This window comes from Pseudopipra pipra, chromosome W (genome assembly GCF_036250125.1).
Source record: "Pseudopipra pipra isolate bDixPip1 chromosome W, bDixPip1.hap1, whole genome shotgun sequence".
Classification (NCBI taxonomy): Eukaryota; Metazoa; Chordata; class Aves; order Passeriformes; family Pipridae; genus Pseudopipra; species Pseudopipra pipra.
Window position 1 is genome coordinate 53,861,641 of NC_087580.1, and position 27,899 is coordinate 53,889,539.

At 42.0% G+C, this 27,899-nt stretch overlaps 1 protein-coding gene across 2 annotated transcripts in view; it reads left to right on the top strand.

Annotated features, from left to right (window-relative positions):
* Window positions 1-27,899, top strand: part of LOC135405093 (mothers against decapentaplegic homolog 2-like) — a 70,836-nt gene that overhangs the window by 25,000 nt on the left and 17,937 nt on the right. The window contains exons 3-5 of one of the 2 annotated variants that reach the window (XM_064639805.1): window positions 24,123-24,212; window positions 25,355-25,548; window positions 26,053-26,187. In XM_064639805.1, coding sequence (XP_064495875.1) covers window positions 24,123-24,212; window positions 25,355-25,548; window positions 26,053-26,187 — 419 coding nt within the window. The remainder of the gene's footprint in view (window positions 1-24,122; window positions 24,213-25,354; window positions 25,549-26,052; window positions 26,188-27,899) is intronic. The other variant, XM_064639806.1, reaches the window with a different exon arrangement.

Sequence of the window (27,899 nt, forward strand, 5' to 3'; positions counted from 1 at the left end):
GAAGGTGTTCCTGCCCATGGCAAGGGGGTTGGGACTGGATGATCTTTAAGGTTCTTTTCAACCCAAACCATTCTGATATCTGTATACAGAAGAATGTATGTGCATCAGTAGGGCACTGACCAGACACTGTGTATTACAGCAGTTGGGGCCTTGCAAGTCACTCATTCTTTAGAAGATGAATTTGAAGACTTGAAGCTTTCTAGCCTTCTAACACAGTGTTGATTGAAATTAAGAATGTAATTGAATGAGTTTTAATTACAAATACTAAAATATAGCTGTTAACTTGGTTTCTTGCACAGCTAGTGTTGAGGACTGAATTGCTGTAACTAAGGTTAAGCTTTAGTGTAGGCATAGTTCAAGTTACAGTATCTTATAATAATGTCATCCTGAAAAAGGAAGTCTTAGAGTAATAAAGATACTTAGGGCTACCAGTTTTAAGCTTGCACATTTCAGGAAGCAATGTGACTTACCCACATAATTTGTTAGAGTTGGTATGCCAAGCAGAAAGTATTGGCATGTCATTTGAGGTAGGTCAACAGGTAAAAATATAAATGTGCAAGATACTTAGCCAGTAGCAAAATGCTGTGTAGTTCAAAGGAGCTTGTCTCTTGAGTCAGGAGGAAAAAACATTCAGTTTTGGGGACTATATTGTATACTAACTGGAGCACTGGATAAAGGCTTGGGAAATGTGGATTCTGGCCTTGTTTCAGCTGCTTTTTCTCAGGTAACTGTACAAGTTTTAAATTTACTGTCATTTTTCAGTCTATAAATTGAGATGATTTTTTGTAAGGTGTATGATAATGCCACTTCTTCACCTCAGTGGTATAAGCTGTATTATTTGTTTAGGGAGTAAGTTTAAGGTATTGTTCCCACTGGAGTATCAGTGATGTGGAAAACAAATTTATGGGTGAAAAAATGTTCTTGGCATTCGTGTAAGTTCAAGTTACTGTTGCTCCTCATTAGGATTGCCTTAATGATAAGAAGCAGGAAGAGTCAGAATCAAAAATAAGTGTTAAAGTTTACTTGATTTTTATATGCCATTTATTGTTTGTCAGGTAAACAACTGATGCTAGAGCTGTTGAGTTTTAAGCAAATGAAAAAGAGCTACTTGTGATTACTTTAGTGACTTACCTGCTCAGTGAATTCTGGTACAAAGCTCTAACTAGGAAGAATACTATCTGTATCTGATGCTTCATGCTGCCATTAAGACATATTAGTGGCTCAAGGAAAATGTTGACTGTGCTTTATTGTCAATACTGAGCCCCAAATTATCTCATAAATAGTACTTATTTTCCCTCCAATAATGGAATTGAGGCTTTAGTTGGCTTCAGTCAATTCTAAATTATTCTCTGGCTTACTGTGGTAATTTGTCTTTATATCAGGCCAGCTATTCAGTGTGATCAAGATTCTTCTCCTTATTACATTCTTCTTCTGTAGAAGTCAGCCAATTTAGTTTTCTTGGTACTGTAACAAAACACTTGAGTGCTGTTTTTACTAGTGTGGATGGTTTATGACAACCAGAGCAATTTTACAGAAAAAAATCCTGATTGTCTTGCTCAGGCAGTTAGCCTACAAAGAATTTCTAGGATAAACAGCATACTGCAATTCTTTTACTGCTGCAGCTTTGAAAACAAATAGCTAGTTAATAGGCTCCCTACTGATTTAATCCTGTTTGTAATCTACACCTACTAATTTAATAAAAGTAGCTTTGCAAGTCTTATTTACTACTTTTTTTTGTTCACTTACTCTGACTTGGTTGCAGTGCCAATTGGTGGAAAACTAAAATTTACTGTATAAAATTCTGTAGTCTTATCATTAACAGCTTTCTTTGGCTTCTGTCATGCTGCATTATTTGAAGCTGATTGGCAGAATACAAGAGAACAATCTGGAGCTGGAGTAAGTTCACATCTTGCTGCATATGCTTCAAAATTGGCAGACAATGAGGTTGGGAAAATCCCCTTGAGCAGCAAATGCTGCACAGTAATCTGACTTCAGCATTTGTTCAGAAAAGATTCCCCAAATTGTGGCTTTTTATTCTGAAATGTACAAGCAAGTTTTAGTAGGTCAAGAATTGAAAGTTTTCGCTTAGAATATTTGCCCATAATTGTAGATAAACTGACCATTTCTTTGGATGCTTGGGTTATCTTTTCTTGGATACTGGATGGAGAAAAGCCTGATGCAAAAGAAGCATACTCTGAGTTTTGTTTATATGCAAAATTTCAAAGTTACTGTTTAGTTGAATTGGCAAGTTACATCTCAGAGCTGGTATTTACTTCCTTTTAGTTTTGTGGGAGACTACAAGTCAGGTCCCTCTGACATTTGAAATAATTGTATCTCATGCTGTAGTTTTGCAATTTTGATCATGAAGAAAGGCTGATGACAACTGATATGGAATCTTGCAGCTTTGTGGCATGGAAAGTTGTGTTTGGAACAGTGTTTGACTCAGGTGTTTGGTTGAAGTCTTTTCCGTTTAATAGATAACTCAAATGTTGATTTCATGGGGTCCAACTACATTTTCCAAGATTGGCTTCTGAACCTTGCTGTGTTAGTGTAAGCCCACAGCAGTGCAGCCTCAAATCACCAAAGCTTATTGATAGTTCTTTACTGTCTTTCTGTAATAAATATCCCCTTCTGTTATAGTGGGAGGAACTTAAATATAAACTTAACAGCCATATCGGGGAAAGAATTCAAGTGTGTCCATATTGATGAATTCAACAAAATTAATAATGAAAATACCTTTTTAGTTCCTTTGTATTTAAATTTTGAGTGTCTAATGTTCTGCTTGTCCCATGTACTGGTTTTGCAGACTGATGTCTTGTCTAAGCACAGTTAGTAACCAAAAATCAATGTTTTGCTGTCACCTATACATCTCAATTAGGCGAATATAGTAAGAGAACAGAAGGCCTTGTACATGCTGCAAGCTGCATTGGTGACGGCTATTTTAAAAATGCTGTAATAGTCTGTTAAATGCTAGGAAGAAATTTTTACTGGAGCCATGTCTTTCATCATGTGGGAAACGTTCAGTGTTTTGATCAATAACCACAGACATTCCAATAAGGATTTAAACAGCTCTCCTTCCAGCAAGAATCCACATAACTGTTCACTTGAATGCTAATGTTCCTCAAGCCTTTGAAACTCCCATCTTTTTGTCTGCAATAGGACAGAGAGAGAGCAGGGTAACTGTCGCCTCAGCAGAGGGCATATGGTGGTAGAACATGGTTGACTCCTGGTAGGTGGAGTGAGGAAAAGAAACTGTTGGATGTCCTGGGAAACTGCTTTAACGGTTGAGCACTTGCATGTGAGGCAAGAGCGCTTGTGGGTATCATCTTGAGATGCATGTACTGGGTATGGATTGTGAGCAAGATGCTTGAAGGCTTCAGGACTTGTCTGCGATCTTAACGTGTCCTTTCTGTCTACCTCTAGGCAGTGAAGCTCAGGAAATAGATTTTGATTTTTGTTCTAAGGGTATCCCCTGCACACTCAGATTTTCTGTCAACAGTATCTAATATGGGATCCTGTGTTCTGTTCTGAGCCTGAGGAGAACAGGGGCCTATAGTTAGACACCTTGGCTATTAAGTTGCTTTCTTGATTTTTGCTTTAGCATGTTTGCTGAGATATTATATTGCCTTATTTGTTTTTGCTAAGTTAATTTTAAAAATAAAATACTGCTTTCTTGTATCAGAACAATGAAACTCTTCAAGCCTTTTTATGGCTTCCTTGGTAGTTGTGAATTTTCTTTATTTCTCATAAAATATGGACGTTGCTGTGAATGCTGGTAACATCATTGTCTGACTTAATTTTGTATTTAATTTTAGCAAAATGATATAACAGTGATGGCACCACTACCATTCAGTTCTCTTCCCCAGTATATTGCTTGGGAAAGCTTCCTCTATGGTTCAAACCTTAACTTTATTTGAAATACTTTATAGGAAACACTAAATGCCTTAGTTATATATTACTTGATGTTTCTTTAAATTTTCATATCCCTCATTTTTAGAGATAGTCCCTTGTTTAGAACACAGATCAAGTTCAATGTATTCTGTTTACCCATTTTCTGCTAGGTGTGCATGGCTTGGGCTGCAGCAGGGATCATTCTGGGTGTAGTGCCTTCCTGGGTTTCTTGAGATGGGTGTATAATTTATAGGGGAAGCTGTCCAGAGGCAGCTTCAGCTTGAAATGAGGTACTGAAAGATCTTATAACTGTTGCTCCAAGAATAATCATTTTGCCAGTTAGCATATTTTTCAGAGAATGTGGACCAGGCAAATGTCTTGCAGAGCTAAAATATCACATATTTTTTTCAGCTGTCGATCAATTGCAAAGCAGCACGTGCATGTGGCAGCATTAGCTGCTCATCCACTTGGAGGATGACTTGAGTAATTGAGAAAAATTATTTGACGTGTATTGGGTCTGGCTGAGATGGAGTTCATTTTCCCATAGCAGCCCTCACAGTGCTGTGCTTTGCATTGGTAGCTAGAAAGGTGTTGATAACATACCAGTGTTTTGGCTACTGCTGAGTAGTGCTGTCACAGCATCAGCACTGTCTCCCCAATATTCCCCCCCTCATCATTATGCTGGGGATGGGCAAGATCCTGGGAGGGGACACAAGTAGGCCAGCTGACCCAAACTAACCAAAGGGATATTCCATACCATATGATGTCAACTCAGATATAAAAGCTGAGGAAATGAAGAGGAAAGGGGGCCATTCATTATTTGCAATCTTTGCCTTCCAGAGCAACCGCTCTGCGTGCTGAAGCCCTGCTTCCTGGGAAGTGGCCAGACATGGCTTGCTGATGGGAAGTAAAGAATAAAATTATTTTTTTTTCCTCTTTGCTTTTGCGTGCACAAACTTCTGCTTTTGCTTTAGTAAACTGCCTTATCTCCACCTACGAGTTATTTTCCATCTTGTTTCCTCTCCCCTGTCTGGCTGGGAAGGGGGAGTGATAGAGCAGCTTGGTGGAGACCTGGAATCCAGATGAGGTCAACCTACCACAGTCCTTTTTGGCACACAATGCGGGGCGAGACAAAGGCAGTTATATATATTGCATGCTATAGTAATAGTAACCATCGAGTAGCAAGCTCCTGTGCGGAACACAGAGTTTGTCAGCTGCACTGCTTATCACTTTATTTTGCCAAGTTTAGGAACATACTAATATAAACAATGGCTCTGTGCTTTGCCCTTACACTGATGGCCTTGTCATGCTGGGTGAGCTATCTTCTGGGGACGATGAGGGAATACATCTCCCTCTTCCTACCTGGGACTGATGTGGATGGTTTTATAATGCAGGTTCCCATGGTCCTTGTTCATCCTTATGTGAGCTGTTTAATACTATTAATTAATACTGTTACCATACCATGGGGTTTGTGGAATCTGGTCTCATCCTGGTGTAAGAGAAAACAAACTTTAGGTGAGGAGATATTGAAATGTGCCCTGAGGCATCCAGTTCCTGGATGGCAGGGTGTGTGGAGGGATTTGGACAGGTTCCAAGGGTGGCTAACACCTCCCATTACCTGAGACTTCACACCTGAACAGGTAATCAACCCTAGCAAACTGATGCATCACATGATGTAAGGGTACCTTGCCTACCCCAGTGAAACCCAGCAACTTCTCACCTGTACTGCAGCCTGGCCTGTGCCTATTGAGCCACAGTTCAGTACTCTCAGAGGACTGTAGTGGAGGCAGGGACCCAAACTGCATTGGAGGACACTGGCTGAGATAGGGACTCAAACCACAACTACAGTAATTGCCCCAGTAGTAAAAAAGAAAAAATGGATAAGGCAAGCTACAGGTCCATATCATTGATTAGTAAGGGAGGAGGAAAAAGAAGGAGAATCAGGAGGGAAGGGGTCAGATCAAGAAGCCCATCCTTCAACAAAGACATTGAAAGGAGCAAGACAAATCAAACAGGAAACTGAAGTTACCCGGTCCCTGACCTCATCAGAACTCCGAGACTTGCAAAAAGATTACAGCTGCCAGCCAGGTGAGCAGATTTCTACCCGGCTGCTTCAATGCTGGGATAATGGGGCTGATAGTTAGCAAGTAGAAGGTCCTGGAGCCCAACAGCTGGGATCCCTTGCTAGAGATCAGGAAAGTGAAAGAGGAATTGGAAAAGAGGCAGCAATTTGCAGTCTCTGGACATGGCTCCTCTCAAGCATGAGGGCAAGATATCCATTTAAGGAAGATCATGTGAACTCCCCAGGAAAGTGGACCACTGCAGATGAAGGTATCCAGTACTTGAGAGAATTAAAAGTGGTGGAAGTCATCTATAGCAATCTAAAAAGGGATAACGTCCCTAAAGATTCAGAGGATGTTCCTTGCACAATGGCCATGTAGAGGAAGGTGGTTCAAAGCACCCCTGCATCATATTCCAGCAGCTTGGTAGCATTGTGTTACCTGCAAATGGATACACCAACTGTAGAGATGGTGTCTTCCTCGTTTCAAAATGTAGAAGAAACTCTGGGTACTTCCACATCCCTATGGGTCAGCACCTCAGCTGTCAGGGGCAGCCCAAGAGATCAGTCCTCTCCTGCCCTGGTCAGAGGGAAAGGAAGCCCCAAGTGCAGGCCACATGGCACACTCTGGTTCTGTGTTACCAGTGGGAAGACATGAGGAAGTGGAATGGTGAATCCACCTTTAAGCTGAAAGCCTGTGTGTGTGAACTGAGAGGGAAGAGAGCTGTTAAGAAGTGGTCACCCAAGAAGGCTGTCAGTGTAGTTGCCGCAGAGACCCAAGAAGGCAACTGGTGATTTTCCAGACATGGAAGAGCTGAAATCACCTCCTCTGATCCTGGTGAGGGGACTTCTGATCTTGCATTGTAAAGGTCAGACAGTGAATACTCTGACCAGGAATAGAGGGTTGCTGCCTTCGGCCAGGAGGAGGAAAGGGATGACTGGGCATACTGGACTGTGTGGATTTGATGGCCTGGCACATCAGACCCACAGAGGTATAAAGCTTTAGTAGACACTGGTGCCATCAAGACACAGGAGTGCAGAACCCATTTGGATCTCTGGAGTGATAGGGAGATGCCAGGAGTTGTCTGTATTAGAGGCTGAGGTCAGTTTAACAGGGGACAAGTGGGAAAAGCACCCCACTGTGACTGGCCCAGAGGCCCCTTGTATTCTTGGCTTCGACTACCTCAGGAGAGGGTACTTCCAGGATCCAAAGGGGTACCGATGAGCTTTTGGTGTAGCTGCTGTGAATACAGAGAAGATCAAACAATTGTCTATCCTGCCTGGCCTCTCAGAAGATCCCTTCATCATGGGATTGCTGTAAGTTGAAGACCAACAAGTGCCAATTGCTACCAGGACAGTGCACCAGCAGCAATATCGCAACAACTGAGACTCCCTGTCTCCCATCCATGAGCTGATTCATCAACTGGAGAGCCAAGGAGTGATCAGCAAGACTCACTCGCCTCTTAATAGTCCCATATGGCCAGTGCAAAAGTATGATGGAGGGTGGAGGTTAACAGTAGACTATCATGGCCTGAATGAAGTAACGCCACCACTGAGTGCTGCTGTAACGGACAGGTTAGAGCTGTAATATGAACTGGAGTCGAAGGCAGGTAGGTGGTATGCTATAATTGACATTCCCCATGCATTTTTTTTTCTCAATTCCTTTGGCCGCAGAGTGCAGACCACAGTTTCTTTTCACATGGAGGGGTGTCCAATACACCTGAAATTGACTGCCTTGGGGTTGGAAACAGAGCTCTACTATCGGTCATGGGCTAATTCAAACTGTACTGGAAATGGGTGATGCCCCTGAACATCTACAATATATTGATGATGTCATTGTGTGGGGCAAGACAGCAGAAGTGTTTGAGAAGGGGAAAAAGAATCATTCCGATTCTTCTGAAAGCTGGGTTTGCCATAAAGAAAAGCAAGGTCAAGGGACCTGCACAGGAGATTCAGTTCTTGGGAATAAAATGGCAGGATGGACACTTCATGTGCCTATGGATGTGGTTAATAAAATAGCAATGATGTCTCCACTGGTTAACAAGAAGGAAACACAAGCTGTCCTAGGCTTTGTGGGTTTCTGGAGGATGCACATTCCAGGTTATAATCAGCTTGTGACCCCCCCTCTATCAAGTGACTCAGAAGAAGAACCATTGCGAGTGGGGCCTTGAGCAACAACAGGCCTTTGAACAGATCAAACAGGAAATAGGTCGTGTGATATCTCTTGGGCCTGTTTGGATGGGACCAGCCATGCAAAATATCCTCTACACTGCAGCTGGGGAACATGGTCTCAGCTGGAGCCTCTGGCAAAGAACATCAGGAGAAACCTGAGGTCGACCATTAGGGTTTTGGAGCTAGGGTTATCAAGGATCAGAAGCCCACTAAACTCCAACTGAAAAAGACATATTAGCAGTCTATGAAGGAGTTTGAGCCGCCTCAGAAGTCATTGGGACAGAAGCATGTCTCCTCTTAGAATCATAGAATCATCAAGGTTGGAAGAGACCTATGAGGTCATCCAGTCCAACTGTCTGCCTCCTAATATCCTATTACTGAGAGATGCCTCTGTCCGAATAAAGGTGCAAACGAGATCGTATGCCACAGTCAATAATACAGATTTTATTTAACAATAAATGTGAGGTTGAGAGATAGAAAAGAGGAGAGATATCAAGCAGAAGATAGTTGCCACCCGTGGTTCCAACCATTTCCCATTGGTCCTTCTTCACCCTGTGCTTCTTGGTGGTGGGGGTCCCGGAGTTGTTCTGGGGGTACCACCTTTATACAGTCCAGGTTCCGGGTATCCACAGGGTGGTTGCAGATGCCCAATTGTCATTAGCTACTGCCCCCACACCATGAGTCTCAAGGATGGGAGTTTGGACATCAGCCAGGAATTTTGGCTAATTCCCTGAAGCCAGTCTTTGGGTTGGAGTGATTGGAAAAGTTCTGATGTTTGATCAGAAAGACATATCTAATTCCCACCAATTCTGTGAAGCCGTTTTTGACACTTCTTGGACTTGTAAGTTCTCTGAACACATACCTGGTCCATTTACTGGGGGCATGTACCTTCAACTAGGCTGTCTATATGTACAAAATTTTCATGCAAAATACAAAAAAACTCAAACATCCTTCCATCAGGCCCATATTCTCTTTCTCCAGGGGATAGAGTACAGCTTTGTTTTAATTTAATCCTGACACAAAACAGAAACTGGCTTTACTGTTGGTGTCATAAGTCAAATTAATTTCCTTTCAAAAATGTAGTTGTTATCCCTGTTTGGGGTTTTTTGTTGCTTTTTTGGTTTTTGTTTTTTTTTTAATTTCAGAGGGCAAACTGCCCTCATCACATTCCTATACAATTTCTGACACAGTAAATTGCACTCACAACTGAGAAGCATCTGTGGTGCAGAATGTGCTATAGTTACCATACTGATTAGCATAAATAAAAGTGAGGTAAAGTTAAAAGCCCTTAGGACACATGGTAGAAAACTTAATAGCACATTAGACATGTTCATGTGAGAATACAAGTCTCTGATTTACTTAGGAAAAACTCACTCCTGACAGGAGAATCTCACTGTGATACTGTTGCAGAGGGAATAGAAGTAACATTTTACAATGTTATGTAACATGTTTGGTTCCATAAGTGGTTCCAGGAAGAGTTACCTGGGAGCTGGTAAAAGGCTTTCTTGTATTCTATCCATGTCCCATTTGTGGTCCATCGCTGTCCCTCCTTCTGGACTAGGAAGGGAAACTCAGCCATTTTCCATGTAACATTTTCTTTTGTTTAGTTCACTTGTTAATAACTCCAAAACATTTAGCCAAGTCATCATAAATCTAAAGCCTTCTGAGGCAGAACTGGGAAGGTTAATACATATTCCTTGATTCCAAATATGCATAAATCCTTGTACCAACTCCCAGGCTAAATTTAGTCTAATTCCCTGATTCTCAAGTGGTTGACACAAAGTTATACATCCATAAGATAAAAGTAAAAGCTTTTCCCACACCATTTTTTTTTCCAGTAGAAAGGCAAAATAAACGTAGCAAAAAATCAAACTAACAATACATAAAATGGTCTGTTTTATATAGTCCTACTAATATTTGGTCTCCTAACAAGTTACAATAAAAACACAAATCACAAAAATTAATAAACTGGTAATGCAAACAATTGTGGGGGCAGTTAAAAGTTTCATCAGTTCCATGCAGCTCAATCTCATCTGTTAGCAGGTTCCTATAAAAAGAAAAGTGAAAATTTGGCCTATGGCAGACTAATTATTAAAAAGAAGGAACAATCCATCAAGTGTTGATTTGGTTCCTGTGTCTTAACACAAAAGTAACCAAAAAGTTAAAAGGGCCTGAGGCAAAAGTGATTATTATATCTCCCTGGCTGTTTTCTGTGAGCCTTCTCGTGTAAAGCCACTGGCTAGTCCCCTCACTCTGAACTGGTTAAACCAGCTAGTCTGGGTTCTGGAGGGGCTGAGGGGACCAAAGCCTTGGACTCCTGAGGGAAATTGTCCCTAGGGGATGACTCACATCCTTTGATCTTCAGTGAGGGTATGCTGGTATCATTCCTAGAAAAAGAAAACAATGCAAGTCTCGGAGGGGTTGGTCCAGACAGGTTACCCCTTAGTGGCTCAAGTTGTTTAACAGTTTGGACTTGATGTTTCTCAGGTGGAATCTCAACCTCTATTTCATGAAGTGTTTGCTCCACTGCTGTTGTTGCTTCCCCTACCTTTTCAAGGGAGTCTCCATTAATTTCAAATCTGGAAGGGGTGAGACTGTTTATAAAATTTCAACAAGCACAGCATGTGCAATCATGGATGAATGTTTATACCCCTGTGTAGATCTGTTAAAGGTGTATTGCCCTCCCTTCCAGGGAAGCGCGAATTGAGCCTTGTCATGTTTCTGGCATGGAATCATAAAAGACATATCTTTTACATCTAGTGTTGCCATCCACAAGTGGGACGCTCTATGAATGTGAGTTACGAGTTCCACAAAATTTAGCACAGCAGTGGTTAAAGGTGCAGTATTGGCATTCAATTGCCTGTAATAAACTTTAAGCCACGACTGTCTGTTCAGCTCTTTCACCAGCCAGACAGGAGAATTAGAAGGGGAGTGTGAAACCACCCTGTCAATGCTGAAGCATGTGGGTGCTTGTATTGTGGCTGTTAGGTTTGCAATGTTGGGTACTGCAGCTGTTAGTGGAGCCAAATCATCTATAACTTCAGAAATTCCATTTCATGCTGCAACAACAATCTGGCACTGTGATACACTAGGAATCCTTGAATCAGGTAGTGCAGGTGCTGTGCAGAGCAAGTGCACTGCAGTCTCTTGATTTCTTTTAGAATTAAGGTTAGAAGACTTCTGCTTCTCACTCAGGAGCCATAAATTAACCTCAGCAGTTTGGCAGATAACACTTGCTCTGTTTACTCCAGTGATTTTAACTCTGCCGTCCGGGTCATACACCCAGCTTCTTGGCATCCCACTGCATTAATACTGAATGTTGCACTCCTGTACCTATTAGAAATTTTATTAATTGTTGATGAGAACCAACTGGAAGCCGAATGTATGGGATGCATTGATGAGATTCCACTTGCTGGATTTCAGTCTCACCTGATTTATGGCCAAACTTTGATATCTCAGTAGCCATATACGGCACTGTTTTAGTAGCAGTTTGCTGACCCTGACAATCGTATGTGGTTTCAGTTTTAATTAGGGGTTGTAATGTTACTTCCCCATCATCAGATGTCAATGCAAACATTGTTTCGCTCTTTATCAGAACATCAGACCCGTTCACTGTCTCCCAACTCCTCCACTGTTCACTGTCTCCCAACTCCTCCACTGGACACAAAAAATCTGAGTTATGAAACTGTGTTTCTGAAAATGTTACAGGTTCTACATCCTGCAATTCTTCCCGTAAGATTCTCTCTCTCATGCGTATCCCAAAGCTCCACTATCGGTGGAGGGGCACGGAACAGATTGCTCACAGGCCAATTTGGTCATCAAAATGTCCGTTTATTACAAGAAGAACACTTATTATATACTGCTGCTACACCCGGACGTGTGATTCTTCTTCACACAGCATTGGATACATAAGAGAAACATACTTTGTTGTCCACTGCTAATTGGACCACAACAGGTATCCATATGAGCTGAGGGCACACGTTCACCCTCTTGAAACTCCACCTTAACCTTTGTTCTAACTTCAAAGGCTGAAGCCATGTTAGCTACACAGTTCTTTTCACTGTCTGCACCCAGCCATGCCAAGGTAAGGCTCACAGAAATGCAGAGGAAATTGTTCACACACAATCTTTGTTCTCCCAACACTCCGCCTGAAGCTTTCCAACATGATTGTGTTCAGCAGCAAGCAATGCCTCCACCTGCTGCCTCTTTTTGAGCTGGGCAACAAGCAGCGCCTCTGCGTGAAGCCTCTTCTCCTTTTCCACATTTAACTGATAGTGCAATTCTTTCACCGGATCTTATAAAGATAGTATTATTTCATCTTCAGATTTCTGAGTAACTAATTGCTCCTTTTGTGCCGCCTTAAGGGCAGCACCCAAAAAGGCACATACAACTGATTTACCTTTTTCTGGTCATAACCCTCTTTTGGCTAGTGAACTAGTTATGTGGTCTGCTATTGCCTGCTCATTATCCCAATTTTCTTGTGCCCACTTCACCCCTGGGGGAGAGGGGCAACTAAAGATTTTTTCAAGGAAAGACAACAAAATGTTTTCTTTACACTGGCCACCCTGGACAGCTGATTTCCCTAAAAGTTCCCTCAGAGGGAACCAAAATTTCCCACAGAGGAATCCATGATTTCCCTCAGAGGGAATCCGTGGCAACATTTCTAAAAGTTCCCACAGGGGGTGCTACAAAATTTCCCTCAGAGAGATCTGTACTATTGTCAATCTGCACTTTGGGTCAGAGAACAGTATCCTGTCCATGACACCAATTTCATGTTAAGATCTGATTAGTGAGATGCCTCTGCCCAAATTAAGGTGCAAATGAGACCATATACTGAAGTCAATAATACGAATTTTATTTAACAATGAATGTGAGGTAGAGAGAGAAAGAAATAGAAAAGAGGGGGGAGAGAGAGAGAACAAGATCAAGCAAAAAGTAGTCACTACCTGTGGATCCAGTGGCATCCTGTTGGTCCTTCAGTACCCTGGGCTTCTTGGTGGTGGGGGTCCTGGAGTCATTCTTTTGAGGGTACCACCTTTATACAGTCCAAGTTCTGGGTATCCATGGGGTGTTTGCAGATGCTGTTCCCATAACTTGGGGTGATATGTATATGAGCAGTTGCTTCCTTTCTTACAGTTTGCCACAATGGGAATTTTTGTCTGGATGTGTTGACCAGGATGTGCTAACTAGATCTTGCCTCTGCCAGGCCTGGAATTAGTGCCTTCCTGTCACGATCCCCTCCCTTCTGTGCTTATTTCAAGTTCCCACTGTGGTGGTTTATGGCAAGTTTCTTCTGCAGCCTTGACAGTGTTTCAGACAGGCAACTGTGCTCTTTAAGTCCTTACACCACCTAGCACTACCACTGTAACCACTAAACCATATCATCCAGTGCCAGATCCAGACGCCTCTTGAACACCTCCAGGGATGGTGACTCCACCACCTCCCCAGGCAATCTATTCCAATGTCTGACCACCCTAACAGTGAAAATTTTTTTCTAATATCTAATCTCAATCTCCCCTGTCTCAGCTTAAGGTCATTTCCTCTAGTCCTCTCACTATAGACATGGCAGAAGAAACCAGCTCCCACCTCGCTACAACCTCCTTTCAGGTAGTTGTAGAGAGCAATGAGATCCCCCCAAGCCTCCTCTTCTCTAAACTAAACAAACCCAGATCCCTCAGCTGTTCCTCATAAGACATTTTCTAGATCCTTCATGAGCCTTGTTGCCCTTCTCTGGACAGGCTTCAGCACCTCAACATCCTTTTTGAAGTGAGAGGGCCAAAACTGAATGCAGTACTCAAGGTGCAGCCTCACCAGTGCCGAGTATGGGGGACGATCACTTCCCTAGTCCTCCTGGCTACACTATTCTTGATACAGGCCAAGATGCCATTGGCCTTCTTGGCCACCTGGGCACACTGTTGGCTCATATTGAGCCAGCTGTCAACCAGCACCATCAAGTCCCTTTCTGCTGAACAGCTCTCAGACCACTCCTCCCCAAGCCTGTATTGTTGATGGGGTTCCTGCAACCCAAGTGCAGGACCTGGCACTTCGCCTTATTGAGCCTCATGCAGTTGTCCTTAGCCCATTGGTCAAGTTGGGCCAGGTCTCTCTGTAGAGCCTTCCTACCCTTAAGGAGATCAACACTTCCACCCAACTTGTTGTCGTCTGCAAATTTACTGAGGATGCACTCGATCCCCTTGTCCAGATCATCAATAAAGATGTTAAACAGGACAAGCCCCAAAGCTGAGCCCTGGGGAACACCGCTAGTGACTGGCCACCAACTGGATTTAGCTCCATTCACCACAACTCTCTGGGCCAGGCCATCCAGCCAGTTTTTTACCCATCAAAGAGTCCACCCATCCAAGCCGCGAGCAGCCAGTTTTTCTAGGAGAATGCTGTGGAAGACAGTGTTAAACACTTTACTGAAGTCCAGATAGACCACATCCACAGCCCTCCCCTTATCTACCAAGCAGGTCACCTTGTCATAGAAGGAGATCAGGTTGGTCGAGGAGGATCTGCCTTTCATAAATCCATGTTGGCTGGGCTTGATCCTTGGTTCCCCTTTATGTGTCATGTAATGGCACTCAGGGCAATCTGTTCTATAACCTTGCCCGGAACCGAGGTAAGGCTGACAGGCCTGTAGTTCCCCAGATCATCCTTCAGACCCTTCTTTGTAGATGGGCGTTACATTTTCTAATTTCCAGTCAGCTGGAACTTCTCTGGTTAACCAGGACTGCTGGTAAATTATTTAGAGTGGTTTGGCAAGTTCTTTTGACAGTTCCCTAATTACTCTGGGGTGGATCCCATCAGGGCCTTGTGAATGTCTAATTGGCATAGCAGGTCACTAACCACCTCCTCCTGGATTACGGGGGCTTTACTCAGCTCCCCATCCCTAACTTCCAGCTCTTGGAACTGGGTATCATGAGAACAACTGGTCTTGATATTAAAGACTGAGGCAAAGAAGGCATTAAGTACCTCTGTCTTTTCTTCATACCCTGTCACTACACTACCCTTTGCATTCAACAAATGATGGAGACACTCCTTGACCCTCCTTTTACTGCCAATGTATTTATAGAAACTTTTTGTTGTCTTTAACTGCAGCGGCCAAATCAAGTTCTATTTGGGCTTTGGCCCTTCTAATCTTCTCCCTACATGACCTCGCGACATCCCTGCAGTCCTCCCAAGTTACCTGACCCTCCTTACAGAGAGGATAGATTCTCTTTTTCTCCTGAAGTTCCAACCTAAGTTCTCTGTTTAACCAGGTTGGTCTTTTCCCCCGACAACTTGTCTTTCTTCACATGGGGACAGCCTGCTCCTGAATATTTAACAATTCCTTTTTAAAGCACATCCAGCCTTCCTGGATGCCTTTGCCCTTCAGGACTGACTCCCAAGGGACTCTGTCAATCGATGTCCTAAACAAGCCAAAGTCTGCCTGCCAGAAGTCCAAGGTGTAATCTGGCAGATTTGGTAGGAACTGTCTGTGCTGAATACAATACTGTATGTAAGCCAATGAACTTTTTTAATTGCTGACTTTGTTTCATCTGTATTACACCCAAGCCTGTCAAATCAGGCTTTCCTATTACTGTTGTCTTTGAGACCCTCTCTGAACTAGTTCCAAAGGTTTGTTATGTCTCCCTCTGAGTTGTTCTTGAACCTGAGGTGCCTCAGGAAGAAGATAACTGGTATGAGAGGAAGGATTCTGTTCTTTCATCCATCAATTCATTGATCCTTTTCTCAAAGTTAGTATCAGTAGAGCATAATGGACAGTGTCTTCACAGGAGCTACACCAGTGATGAACCAGAGTCGAAGTCGATATAGTGGTATTCCTGCCTTGGTTTCTTGCTCCGTATGTTGCTGTGTGAAGTCTTGGATCTAAGATCTTATATAGCAAAATTTTAAAAACAAACAAACAAAACCCATAAAAAAACCAACCAACCAACCAAGCAAAAATCAGTTAGTATGCAAGATACAGATCTTCAATCTGCAGATTTCAACCTGTTTTCTCAGGCAAATTTTACAGAAACAGCCATGAGCAATGTTAATGCATTGGCATTTGCCCATTTTTTATGAGAAAATGTGATTCTATAAATCTAGTGGTCATTTCTTACTGCTCTAACTCTAGTTTGGATAGCTTGGTGTAGCTCTTGAAGCAAATTCTGCAACTCTTTTCTGCCCCCCTGACAAAATATCAGTCAAGGTAGTAAGTCCTGTAAATGTTAGGCTGGTATAAAGGTGTTTGTGTCCCTGTGCTAAGTAACTTCTCTAGTTCAAGTGAAAACCTGATCATATTTTTTGTTTCATTTTTCTTGTTTAGTCTTTCAGTGAAAATGTGAGTGAAAACAAATGTCAGTCACATCTATAGGAAAGACTTTACATAAGAATTCTAGATTTTGAAAACTAACTTTTATTCTCATCTCCCACTTCAAAAGGGATAAATGGGGTACTGTCATGGTTTACTGCAATTATTTTTCATTTCAGTCACAGCTCCAGCACTACAAATGCCTCAGAAAATGTAGGGGTAGACAAATTAGATACAGTGGAAGAAAGGCTCGTGATTATAAGATGCAGGAAAAAGACAAATGAAGAAGATCGCCTTGAACATGGACTTGGCCGAGTTGTTAGTGGCTGTAGATTTTAAAAGATATGAAAGATTCAGTAAAAGTGTTAGAGACTCAGTGTAATATTTCACAAATAAGCAAGTAAATGTCCAAGACCATTCTATAATGATTTCTGTATAATGTGGGCTTTGACTAGCATGATGCCATTTGTATTTCAGGTTTTATTTGCCATCTTTCTAGTGCTACCACTTCAGTAAAGGGGAGGCTATGGACTGAACTCAGTGCCTTTTAGCTCCTTTACAGTTGTTCTGCTTTGAAGAAGAAAGTGGAACTGCAGTTATGTGTGAATTGTGACAATATTTAGCAACTTCTGTATAGAGTTTCTGGTACTTCATATGTAAATATCTTTGAAATGGTTCTGATGATGTGCCACTCACAAACCTGGGAATTGTGTGGGAGAACAGTAATTGGCATGGCCCAGTGATGGGGAATGTCCTAGCTGCTTTCTAGCATAAATGATCATGTTCCAGGGCATGGGAATGTTTCTGGACAAGACTTAACTTATGAGTACAGATGTTAATCCTTGATTCTCCTAAATTCTTTATGGACTAAGGCATAAAGGACTCTTCACATCACAAGGGGTTTTAGATGCTTCAGAAAGGTAGAAAGGAGAGAATGCCTCCTATTTATTTTGGGTCACTAATTCTGTACTCCTGTTTCCCCTTCAGATGGTTTTAGTGGCTGTTTATAGTGGTTGCTAAAACATCTTTCAGAATGCAGTCTCCTTTCCAGCACCAACTTTCTGGGATGAGTAGGTGTGTCTGCCCTCCATCGGGCTATTGCTCGCGTATGAATGAATATATTGTGGTCTTTCATGGAAGTGCTGTGCATGAAGTATGCTTTTTAGGGTTGTGAGGAATTTCATTCTGATTTGGTGTGCATGTGTGTGAATATTAAGAGCCCTAGTTTATTGTCTGGGTGATGTAGTGGGGGGGACAGTCTTGCATCTCAGGCAATGGATCTTTTATGTGAGCAGGAGAGTGGAGAGACCACTTTATTTCACAGAATCACAGAATATGCTGAGTTGGAAGGAACGCACAAGGATCATCGAGTCCGACTCCTGGCCCTTCACAGGACTGTGCCTGAGAGTATCACCCAAATGCTTCTTGAATTCTGTCAGGCTTGGTGCTGTGACCACTTCTCTGGGGAGCCTGTTCCAGCACCCAACCACCTTCTGGGTGAAGAACCTTTTAATAATATCCAACCTAAACCTCCCCTGACACAACTTCAGGTCATTCCCTCAGATTCTGTCACTGGTCACCACAGAGAAGAGATCAGTGTCTACCCCTCCTCTTCCTCTTGCGAGGAAGTTGTAGACTGCAATGAGGTCTCTCCTCAGTCTCCTCCAGGCTGAACAGACCAAGTGCCCTCAGCTGTTCCTCATATGGCTTTCCCTCAAGACCCTTCACCATCTTTGTTGCCCTCCTTTGGACACCGTTAGACACCAGATCAGTTATTATGGGGTCAGAACCACCTTGTGGGGAGTGTGTGTGTGTGTGTGTGTGTGTGTGTGCAGGGGGAAAGGGATGGGTCCAACCTCACGGAGGTGAGGTGGCATCTTATCCCTGGAACCGACATGGGGAAGCCCCGGAGTAGCTGTCAGTCACAGACAACTTGGGAAAACTATAACACACCATACCTCCTGGAGCCCCTAAGCCAGGCTCAGATGTCAGGGACAGTGAGAACACTGCCCCTCACCCTGACCTGGAACTCCAGAGTGGCTGGTGGGTTAGAGACCCTGCCTGGAGGGATTTGCCGTAGGGACCAGAGCAAATAACACCATAGGCATGTGTTTGCCTTGTGTCGCGACCCTGCCACCTGGATGTGTGAGAGCTGGTCTTCTACAAGGTTCCAGTGGTAGCTCTCTCTCCCTCTTTCTCCTTCTCTCTTCTTGCTCCCTCTGCTTCTCTTTCTTTGCTCCTTTCTTGATGCTTACTGTGACTTGGAGCTGGAGGGATTGGATCTTGACTTAAGTGTTGTGGATTGGTTGGATCTTGACTTAAGGGTTGTAGTATATGCTGAGTCAGTATTGTGGTGGAACATTTTTATCTAGCTTGTGCAGTGTCCTTTTTGAACTTTGGCCAAGTTCCCTTATTTGCTCCCAAAAAATTAATAAAGAAATCCCTTGGGAACAAGTCCATGGCTTATTCTCTTGACACTATCTCAAGGTATTAAAGAACCCCATATCTATATATTAAAGTAAAACTCCTAGCTAAGACCTTGAGCTGGCAGCTCCCAGGGTTGGAGTGTTACAGACACTCTCTAAACAGCTTAATATCTTTCTTATATTGCAGTGACCAAAACTGCACACAATATTCAAGGTGAGGCTGCACCAGTGCAGAGCAGAGTGGGACAATCACCTCCCTCGACCGGCTGGTGATGCTGTGCCTGATGCACCCCAGGACACAGTTGGCCCTCCTGGCTGCCAGGGGGCACTGCTGACTCATGTTCAACTTGCCATCAACCAGGACCCCCAGGTCCCTTTCTGCGGCACTGCTTTTTAGCATCTCATTCCCCAGTCTGTATGAACAGTCAGGGTTGCCCCATCCCAGATGCCAAATCCAGCACTTTCCCTTGTTGAACTTCATATGGTTGGTGATTGCCCAGTCCTCTAACTTGTTGAGGTCTCTCTGCAGGGCCTCCCTGCCTTCGAGGGAGTCAACAGCTCCTCTGAGTTTTGTGTCAGCTGCAAACCTGCTTAGTATCCCTTCCAGTCCTGCTTCCAAGTCATTTATAAAGACGTTGAAGAGCACAGGGCCCAAGATGGAGCCCTGCGGAACCCCACTAGTGACAGGTCGCCAGTCTGATGTTACCCCATTCACTATTACCCTCTGTGCTTGACCTGTGAGCCAATTGCTCACCCACTACATGACATATTTATCCAGCTGTGTGCTGGATATTTTGTCCAGAAGGATCCTGTGAGAGACGGTATTGAAAGCTTTACTGAAATCCAAAAAGATTACATCAATGGGCTTCCCTTGATCAACTAGGTGGGTTACCTTGTCATAAAAGGAAATCAGGTTTGATAAGCAGGACTTTCCTCTCATGAAACCGTGCTGGCTGCGACCAATGACTGTTGTCTTTCAGGTATTTTTCAATACCTCCCAGAATAGTCTTTTACATAACTGTACCAGGCACTGAAGTGAGACTGACTGACAGGCCTGTAGTTTCCAGGGTCCTGCTTCTTGCCCTTCTTGAAAATTAGGACAACATTCAACAGCTTCCAGGCAACTGGGACCTCTCAGGATTCCCAAGACCACTCAGAAATCATAGAGAGAGGTTTTGCAATAACATCAACCAGCTCTTTGAGGATTCTGGGATGAATCCCATCAGGCCCTATATTCATGCTTAATTAGATGCTGCTACCTTTGGTCTGTGTTTGGCCCAGCCACCTGTGAGAGTCTGTTCTTTTCCTACCAAGTTATGAGAAAACAAGCACTGATAACAAGAACTTCGTCCTTGAAGGGAGCATCTTGTATAAACTGAAATTAATTGGGGCCTCACTATTGGCCGACGGCCCTCCAAGGACATTTGAAGGAGAAAGTGAAGAAGAAGATGATGAAGTAAGCCCCCAGACTCATTGAGGAAAGACCTCCCGAAGTGTAGCACACAGGCGCGGGAAAATTCCATTGCACACACACGTGTGCAGAAGGGGCACCACTTACATAACAGGGGGGTGCTGGCCACACCTCCCCAGGTAGATGTCACGAGTTAATTGTACAAAAAGCAGACAGCTCTTCCTGGGAGGGGACTCAAGCTTCACGTGAAGGACAACGTTGCCTTTTGCGGAGACACCCGCTATCTTGTGAGCCTGCTGACAATCCGAGGATGCAGCTGCTGCTATGGGGAATTCTAGGCATTCTGGGATCGGTAAGACAACCTCGTAAGTAACACCTGAATGAGTGGGGGGGTCATACTGAGGGCTTATTTTCCTCCTCTTCCCTCTCTCTCGGGTTCTCATTTTGTTGGCTACTTCTTTGCAATAAATATTGTGTTTTGTTGAGCTTTCAGTGGTGTACTGGTTTCAGTTTCGTCATTCTCCCAGCTATAGGCCCCATAGATTTGTAGGAATCCAGCTGGAGCAGCAGATCCCGCACAATTTCAGGGTCGACTGGGAGTTGATCATTCTTGCAGTCATGGTCCTCCAGCTAAGGGCATGAGATAGTTTTAGTCTAGGCCTTCCTGGAGACCAGCTTGTAACCAGGGAAGTACCCTATCTTCCCAGTATTCCATGCTATTCTTTACATAAGCAGAGGTATAAATAAGAAGGAGAGAGAGAAGGCTCTCCCCTTTTCTCTTCTGGTGGACTCGAGAATGGCAGGTCCCTGCGGTTGGTCTCGCTCATCTGGGAGTTGAGCCCTACAGGGCCTGTTGTTTCTGCCGATTCCGGGAGGCGGAGGGTGCTGGCAGTGCTTGGCGCAATTCTACTATCTCAAGGAGAGTAGTAAGATTTTCTTTTGCTAGTTTTTATTGACTGTGCATACCTGCTTCGGGTTTCTTTTGTGTTTTTGTCCCTTTTCCCTTCTCCTTTTGGGGTGTTGTTTGGGGTTCTTTTTTATATGTACATAGTATTTTAACTGTATATAACTGTACTATACGTAAATATATATATATTTTAGTATATAGTTCTGCTATTCTGGGTTTTTTCATAGTTTTTTTCTCTCTCACTCTTTGCCAGAGGCTTTTTGCTGAGTCTTGGGGACTTGGCGGGGAGCCAAATCAAAACTAAGACAGGGCACTGAGACCCCTTTGGTCCATCATCTGCATTGAAGACAGAGGCAAAGAATGTGTTAAACACCTCTGCCTTATCTCTGTCCTGTTTGTGAGGTGACCATCCTCATCCCATAACAGGTTGATGATATTTCTATACTGCCTATTGCCATTAATATGTTTGAAAAAACTCTTTTTATTGTCCCCCCCATTTCTGGCAGCTTCAACTCCAGCTGAGCTTTGGCTGCATGAATTTTCTTCCTACAGTGGCAAGCAGCATTTCCTCAGATGTTTCTTCCAGTCAACAGTAAAAGCTATTTTGAGCTGACTTTATTGATCATACAAGTTGATTTCCTGCAGACTCTTCTGTGTTTGTTTGTGGATTACTGGAGTTGAGTATAGTCCTAGTGTAGATGACCTAGTAAAATATTTATATTAATCCCAACTCTAAGCAGACATACATCCTAGAAGACAGCATGTCATGTAAACTGCTGAATATTGGAGCAGTTTTGCTCTAACTGTTCGCTTTTTTTCTCCCTCCTGGCCTGCCCTCCCTCTGTTGTGTCCTGAGCTTCATTGCAACCTAGGACTCCATCGCACAGTCACTTCAGGATACTGTTTGTCTTTCTGCAGATTATGAAATATGGTGTCAGCTTTGATAGGTTGAATATTTATAGAGAGAAGAGGTTAACAATATAAAATACTGTTCCTGTTCATCATGTTTTGTCAAGGACTGTGAAATTTTACTTTTGCATATGCTGTCTTAAGTCTTGTGAAGCAAATGCGTGGCATGTCCTGCTTACACCAGTGATGCACCCCACAATGTTGGGAATGTGTAATCTGTGTGACAGTGTCAGCTTTGGAGCACTGCTTTGTATAAAGGATCCATTGCTCAAAGGTAGTGAGCTGACTGTGTCAATTAATATGCAGCAGGCTTTGTGTCTGCTGATTGTTCTTCTGATTTAATATTCGTGATGGTCTGTCTTACCAGCAGTAGTGGTGCATATTTAAGGACACAATACAGTGTTGGGATGCTCCCTGGCATCCCACAGGCTGCCTATGTGTCTTCGGGGCAACTATTTCAATCCTTATGCAGCTTCTGGCAGTCTATCGTCCTACAGATGTCTTAGGAATGTGAAAAAGAGAGGCTGTAGGCTCTGCTGATGCAGTGATGGTCAGGATCCCTCTTGGCCTACTCTTTCTAGAGAGCTGTGATGCTGCCTGTTTCTGAGATGGATGTAACTTGTTCAGGATACTTGGCTCTTTGGAAGAGCTGGATCTATATCAGCGAATGGGCCTTCTTGTCTGACACTGCTGCTCTCTATTAGACAAAAAGTTCTCTACTACAAGATTTTACTTGTGTCCATAATCAGTAAAATGTCAAAGGCTATATTTTATTTAACAATTTTATTTGTGATAAATGCAGGCTGCTGCCCACAATTATACTCTCATTCCTCCTTTGTAGTGCTCATGTAGCTCTACAGCGAATAGAAGTGATCTGGATGAAAAGTAACTCTCAAAACATAAATTTTCCACCACGTGTGTTCTGTAGTCAGATAGCCAGTTTATTGATTTAAGTTGCTGCTCAATTGCATGGACATTTCAGCCTCCTTGGAATGGTGTTAAATGAGGTGTGTGGAACAGGCAAGAAGGGGACAAGAACCATTAATTCCCTTCATCGATAACCTACACTTATGTTTATCTGCTCCTGTTTCATAACACTAATGAATTTTCCCTGTGTAGGGAGGAGAAATAAAAATACCTACTTCTCTTCCCGTAAGCACTCAATCCAAATTTATGAATGTTTAAGTCACAACATCTATATTTAAAACCAGGAGTTTGGTGAACTTGGATTCTTTTAGCTATTAATTTTAAAGGGAATGTAGCAGCCAGTCAAACTTCAGGCTCTGTAATTAGGAAGTGGAGATGTAAGTTGCTTGTGAACCAAATTCTCTTAGTTTCTGAGGTGCGAAGTTTTCTTGCTTTATTTAAATCTGACGCTGCTTTTAGTTTGTGCCTATGACTGAAGGCTCCTTTTTCTTTACTGTTGTGATCTTGTCCTTGAATCAGTTTGGTAAAGAATTAGTTATCTCTCTTTTCCTCCTCCTTGATTTAGCAATTGAAGGTTTGTTATCCTATAGTTGAATCCTAAAATACTATACTGTAAAACTGTGTTAAACATTCTGTGTTTTGTATACTGTGGAAAAGAATATTTAGTTCTTTAATCAAGGAGAGTACAGAAAATTGTGATGTTCAGTTTAAGATACACATGGCATTTGTTTGAAGTCTTAGGGAAGCTTATGTTTAAAAACAAACAAAAAAACCCAAACCCAGAAACTATCCTTTAAAATTAATTTTTTTAAGAGCTAGGCTGAAGAAGTTTTGCCTGTTTTAAGTAACACTACAACTGTATTGACTACTTAAAAGCAGAGAACTTGTTCACCTTTTAAAAACATTTATCATTTACTTTGAATCACTTGTTCCATTTTGATAGCCTCCTTCATATAGAAAATATAGCATGAGATGTCAATCTAAATTCAAGTCTAACAATGCTCTATCTTCTATGTGAGAGGAAGTATTCTGTACGTTTTTCCATGTTTGACATCATGGTGTTTTGAATAACCATGTTCCATATTCATATCAATTTTTTGATTTTGTTTTCAATTTATGCACAGCACTTGCTCTGAAATTTGGGGACTGAGTACACCAAACACGATAGATCAGTGGGATACAACAGGCCTTTACAGCTTCTCTGAACAAACCAGGTGAATATTCTGCCCTCTCTTGCATCATAGAAATCTTGTGGGAGGGATTGGCTTTGGAGGGTCTGTAATGGGATGCTTTAGCTATAAAATAGACTAAAATGCTTCCTAGGCCTCTCATGGTACAGCATTTTAAAATATTTGCTTGCCAGTGTAGAAATCCAAGTGTTATTAGCTGATGTTTTGACCAATGAAACTAATTCTGCAATATTCATTTTTTCACACCAGTGCTATTGAAAGAATGGGAAGACTTGTTAAATGCAAGCTCTAATGTGATTTGATATTTAAATTAACAAAGTCTGGAAACTTAATTCTTTAGACCTAATCTTACAAAGTGATTAAACTGCTTTGTATGTCACAAGCTTTCAGTTAAATCTTGCTAATTGGCTCAGATACGAGCTACTAAAGAATTGTTTGTAAATTCTTCAGTAGTTAATGGTGGGCAACTTCTAAACAGGGTCTTTATTTTTTCATGTCACATTACTTGATTTGTGTACTGAGGTTTGTCTCCCATCCCATAACAATCATAAACATCTGCATTTGTGTAAGCATATGCAGTCTGTCTTAAAACTAGCAAAACATTTTCAGCTGGTAGCAAGGCAGATGAAGTCAAGAAGATAAACTGTACAGCCCTTGAAAGAGGTGCATTCATGCTTTTTGCATTACAGTTATGCTGCCATGTGGATCACTTGGGCAGCTGACTGCTTATAGGCTTATTTGCAGTCCTGTTGGAATTCTTATACTTAAAACCATAAAGCATCTATGCCATAGCAAAACCTTGATGTGTAGTAGTGGAAGGGACCATTAAGTGTGTGATTTTATTTATTTATTTTTTAACAACTGTTCTGCATTTAAAAAAATATATGAAGCAATCATCCAAAATACTTGATTGAATGTAAAGTGGCTTTTAATGAATTCTAAATTCACTGGCAATAATTTGAGCAACTCAAAAATAAGAAACTACTAGATATGATCATTTTTATCACATTTGAAGCCTTTTAACAAAAGTATAAATGTCACTAGCAGTGTCAATCCTCTGAATTCTGAGAATGAATAAACCACCCATCTCATGTGTACACTGTTGCTTGAGTGATTAAGAGACAGCATGCAGTCTGTAAATACTTCTCAACATTTCTCCCCTCTAGATCTCTCGATGGCCGTCTACAGGTATCTCATCGTAAAGGATTACCACATGTTATTTACTGTCGTTTGTGGCGCTGGCCAGATCTTCACAGTCACCATGAACTTAAAGCAATTGAAAACTGTGAATATGCTTTTAATCTTAAAAAGGATGAAGTATGTGTAAACCCTTACCACTACCAGAGAGTGGAGACACCAGGTAGGAAGACTGCTTCTGACTTTGTATAGCATCTATACATACTTGATAAGCATAATGTTATAAGTGAAAAAGAAAAAGATGATGCTTTCTCTTGCCAAAAGTACAAGATTCTTAGAGATACAGATTTTGAGAATACCACCCTGATAGTTTTTAATAGTAAAGTTACTGAAAAATCTTTACAAATGTGGAGATACCTTTACCCCGATTAACATTTCCAGGACTGCTAGCAGGTTCCAGATGGCTAAATAGGACCTGGACTGAAAAGGAGAACAGAGATGATTTACCTTTGCTAATGTGGAATAGTCTTACTCAAGAGGCACTTCAGGAATCTGTTTCTTCCACTGACTAGTAGTACAATTGTAGTATTATTGGTACTGAGATTCAGAAAATTTCAAAACATCTGAAGAGATTGTTAGATGGTTTAGATATATTTTTTTTTCCTTTTAGCTCACACAAGTGTGTATTTTGAGGGTCTTACTAATACTTTGAATTTTACTTTTCCAGTCTTGCCTCCTGTACTAGTGCCACGGCACACTGAGATTCTAACAGAACTGCCGCCTCTCGATGACTATACCCATTCCATTCCTGAAAACACTAACTTTCCAGCTGGAATTGAACCACAGAGCAATTACATACCAGGTATTTTCTTAACTCTCACTGTAAACAGTACATTTAACATTGTGCCACTGAAACAAAGATGGCAATTTTATCCTCCTAAGTGATCAAATTAATTGCAAGATGCGCCAATAAGTTAGATCTAGTTGATTTTGTGTATTAATTACAATGGAAATACCTGAACACTGCTGTTTGCAGAACACAATCCTGTGTGAAAGCATATTGCTTACTTGGTTTCAATAGCTTATTTAAGATTCAGAATGCTAATGAGTGAAAAATAGACCTTTGCCTTATACTTTCAGCCTGTTTTACAAACATATAGGGGTTGCCAAATGCTATGTATTGGAGATTGAGTAGTAAACTGCTGCTCAGTCTCACCATGTGTAGTCTGGGGAGAAAACTTTTAAGTTGCAAATCAGTGACGTAATGTTTTGATCTGTAGTTCACAATCAGTCAAGGTCTGCTTTGTGTATTTGTTACTGTGTGCACAGTTTTGTCTTTTTAGTATGAAAAAACAACCTAACAATATTGAACTCAAAGAATTCCTTCTTTGCCCCTTCTCCACCCCAAGACTAGCCTGCTATAGTGCACCTGAAAGCTGGTAGCTTTATTGAAACATAAAATCAGTGAATTTTGTTTCCTGTCCCAACTTTGTGTTTCCTATCCCTTCAGGAAGTTGCCTGGAGTGTAAAACCAAGTAAAGCTGAAGTTTTCTCATAAATGTTTAATGCAGCTATGTTATGAACAAGCTGAAAAATCAGATCTGGACTCTCTTGAAGAATAAAATTACTTGAAACTCAAATATGTGCAATGTAGAAACAGGATGTTGCTTCTGTTTTCTTTAAATGTATCCAAGAAATGAAATGGCATTAAAAAATGCAATAATTTGTTTTTATCTGTTTAATCTGGGCCCCGTTTGTTGCCACCCAGGGACAGCAGATCTTTAAAGAGCAATTTAAGGGGTTAGAAGTTGGTGCTGCTTTCGTAACTGATGTATGCTTTTTTTGACTCAATCTGAGGGCTTTTGATAGCATTTCCTAACAACTTACTGGAAAGCCACCATTTGCAAATCCAATGCTATGGAACTGAGCTAAAGCAGCTAGGTAGTTAATTGCAGGAAGTATGTTCAAGGTGATTGTGGGTATTCACATGATCTTCAAATGTTTATGCAGCTAACCACACCTTACCTCCTTCTCTTTGTCACTGACACCCTCCTGTTGTATTCATGGCATCTTACTTTATTTGACCTCCACGACTTAATCTTGAACACTCAGCTAGGTTCTGATAAGTCATGTGTGTCTTGACAGCCTACTTCAGAGAACCGTTTTCTTAAGCAGCAGGCCAGACTAACAACAGTGGTAGCTTTGCACCACAATACCGTCTCAGTACATGATCTACAGAGAGGTTGGTTTCACTTACAGCTAAGATGGCAATTGTGAAGGTGCAGGATGGCTGCTGGGACTGTATGTTCCCTTTCAGGTTATGGATGTGCTCAGCTGCATTCAAACACTGCTAAGAATTTTTAATGCTGTACTTAAGCATTTATTTCCAGATGTGGTGGTGCTCAACCTCTGACCCTAAACTGTATTAATAGTACTAGGTGGAGGAAATCTCTTTTCAGACAGAGATTAGTTAGGGAAAATAATCTGTGCCAAAGACTCTGTATTAGCAACTGGAAACAGGCGGCATGGGTTGGATTGGAAATGGTTATTGACCTTTTACCATGGCTGTAGGCT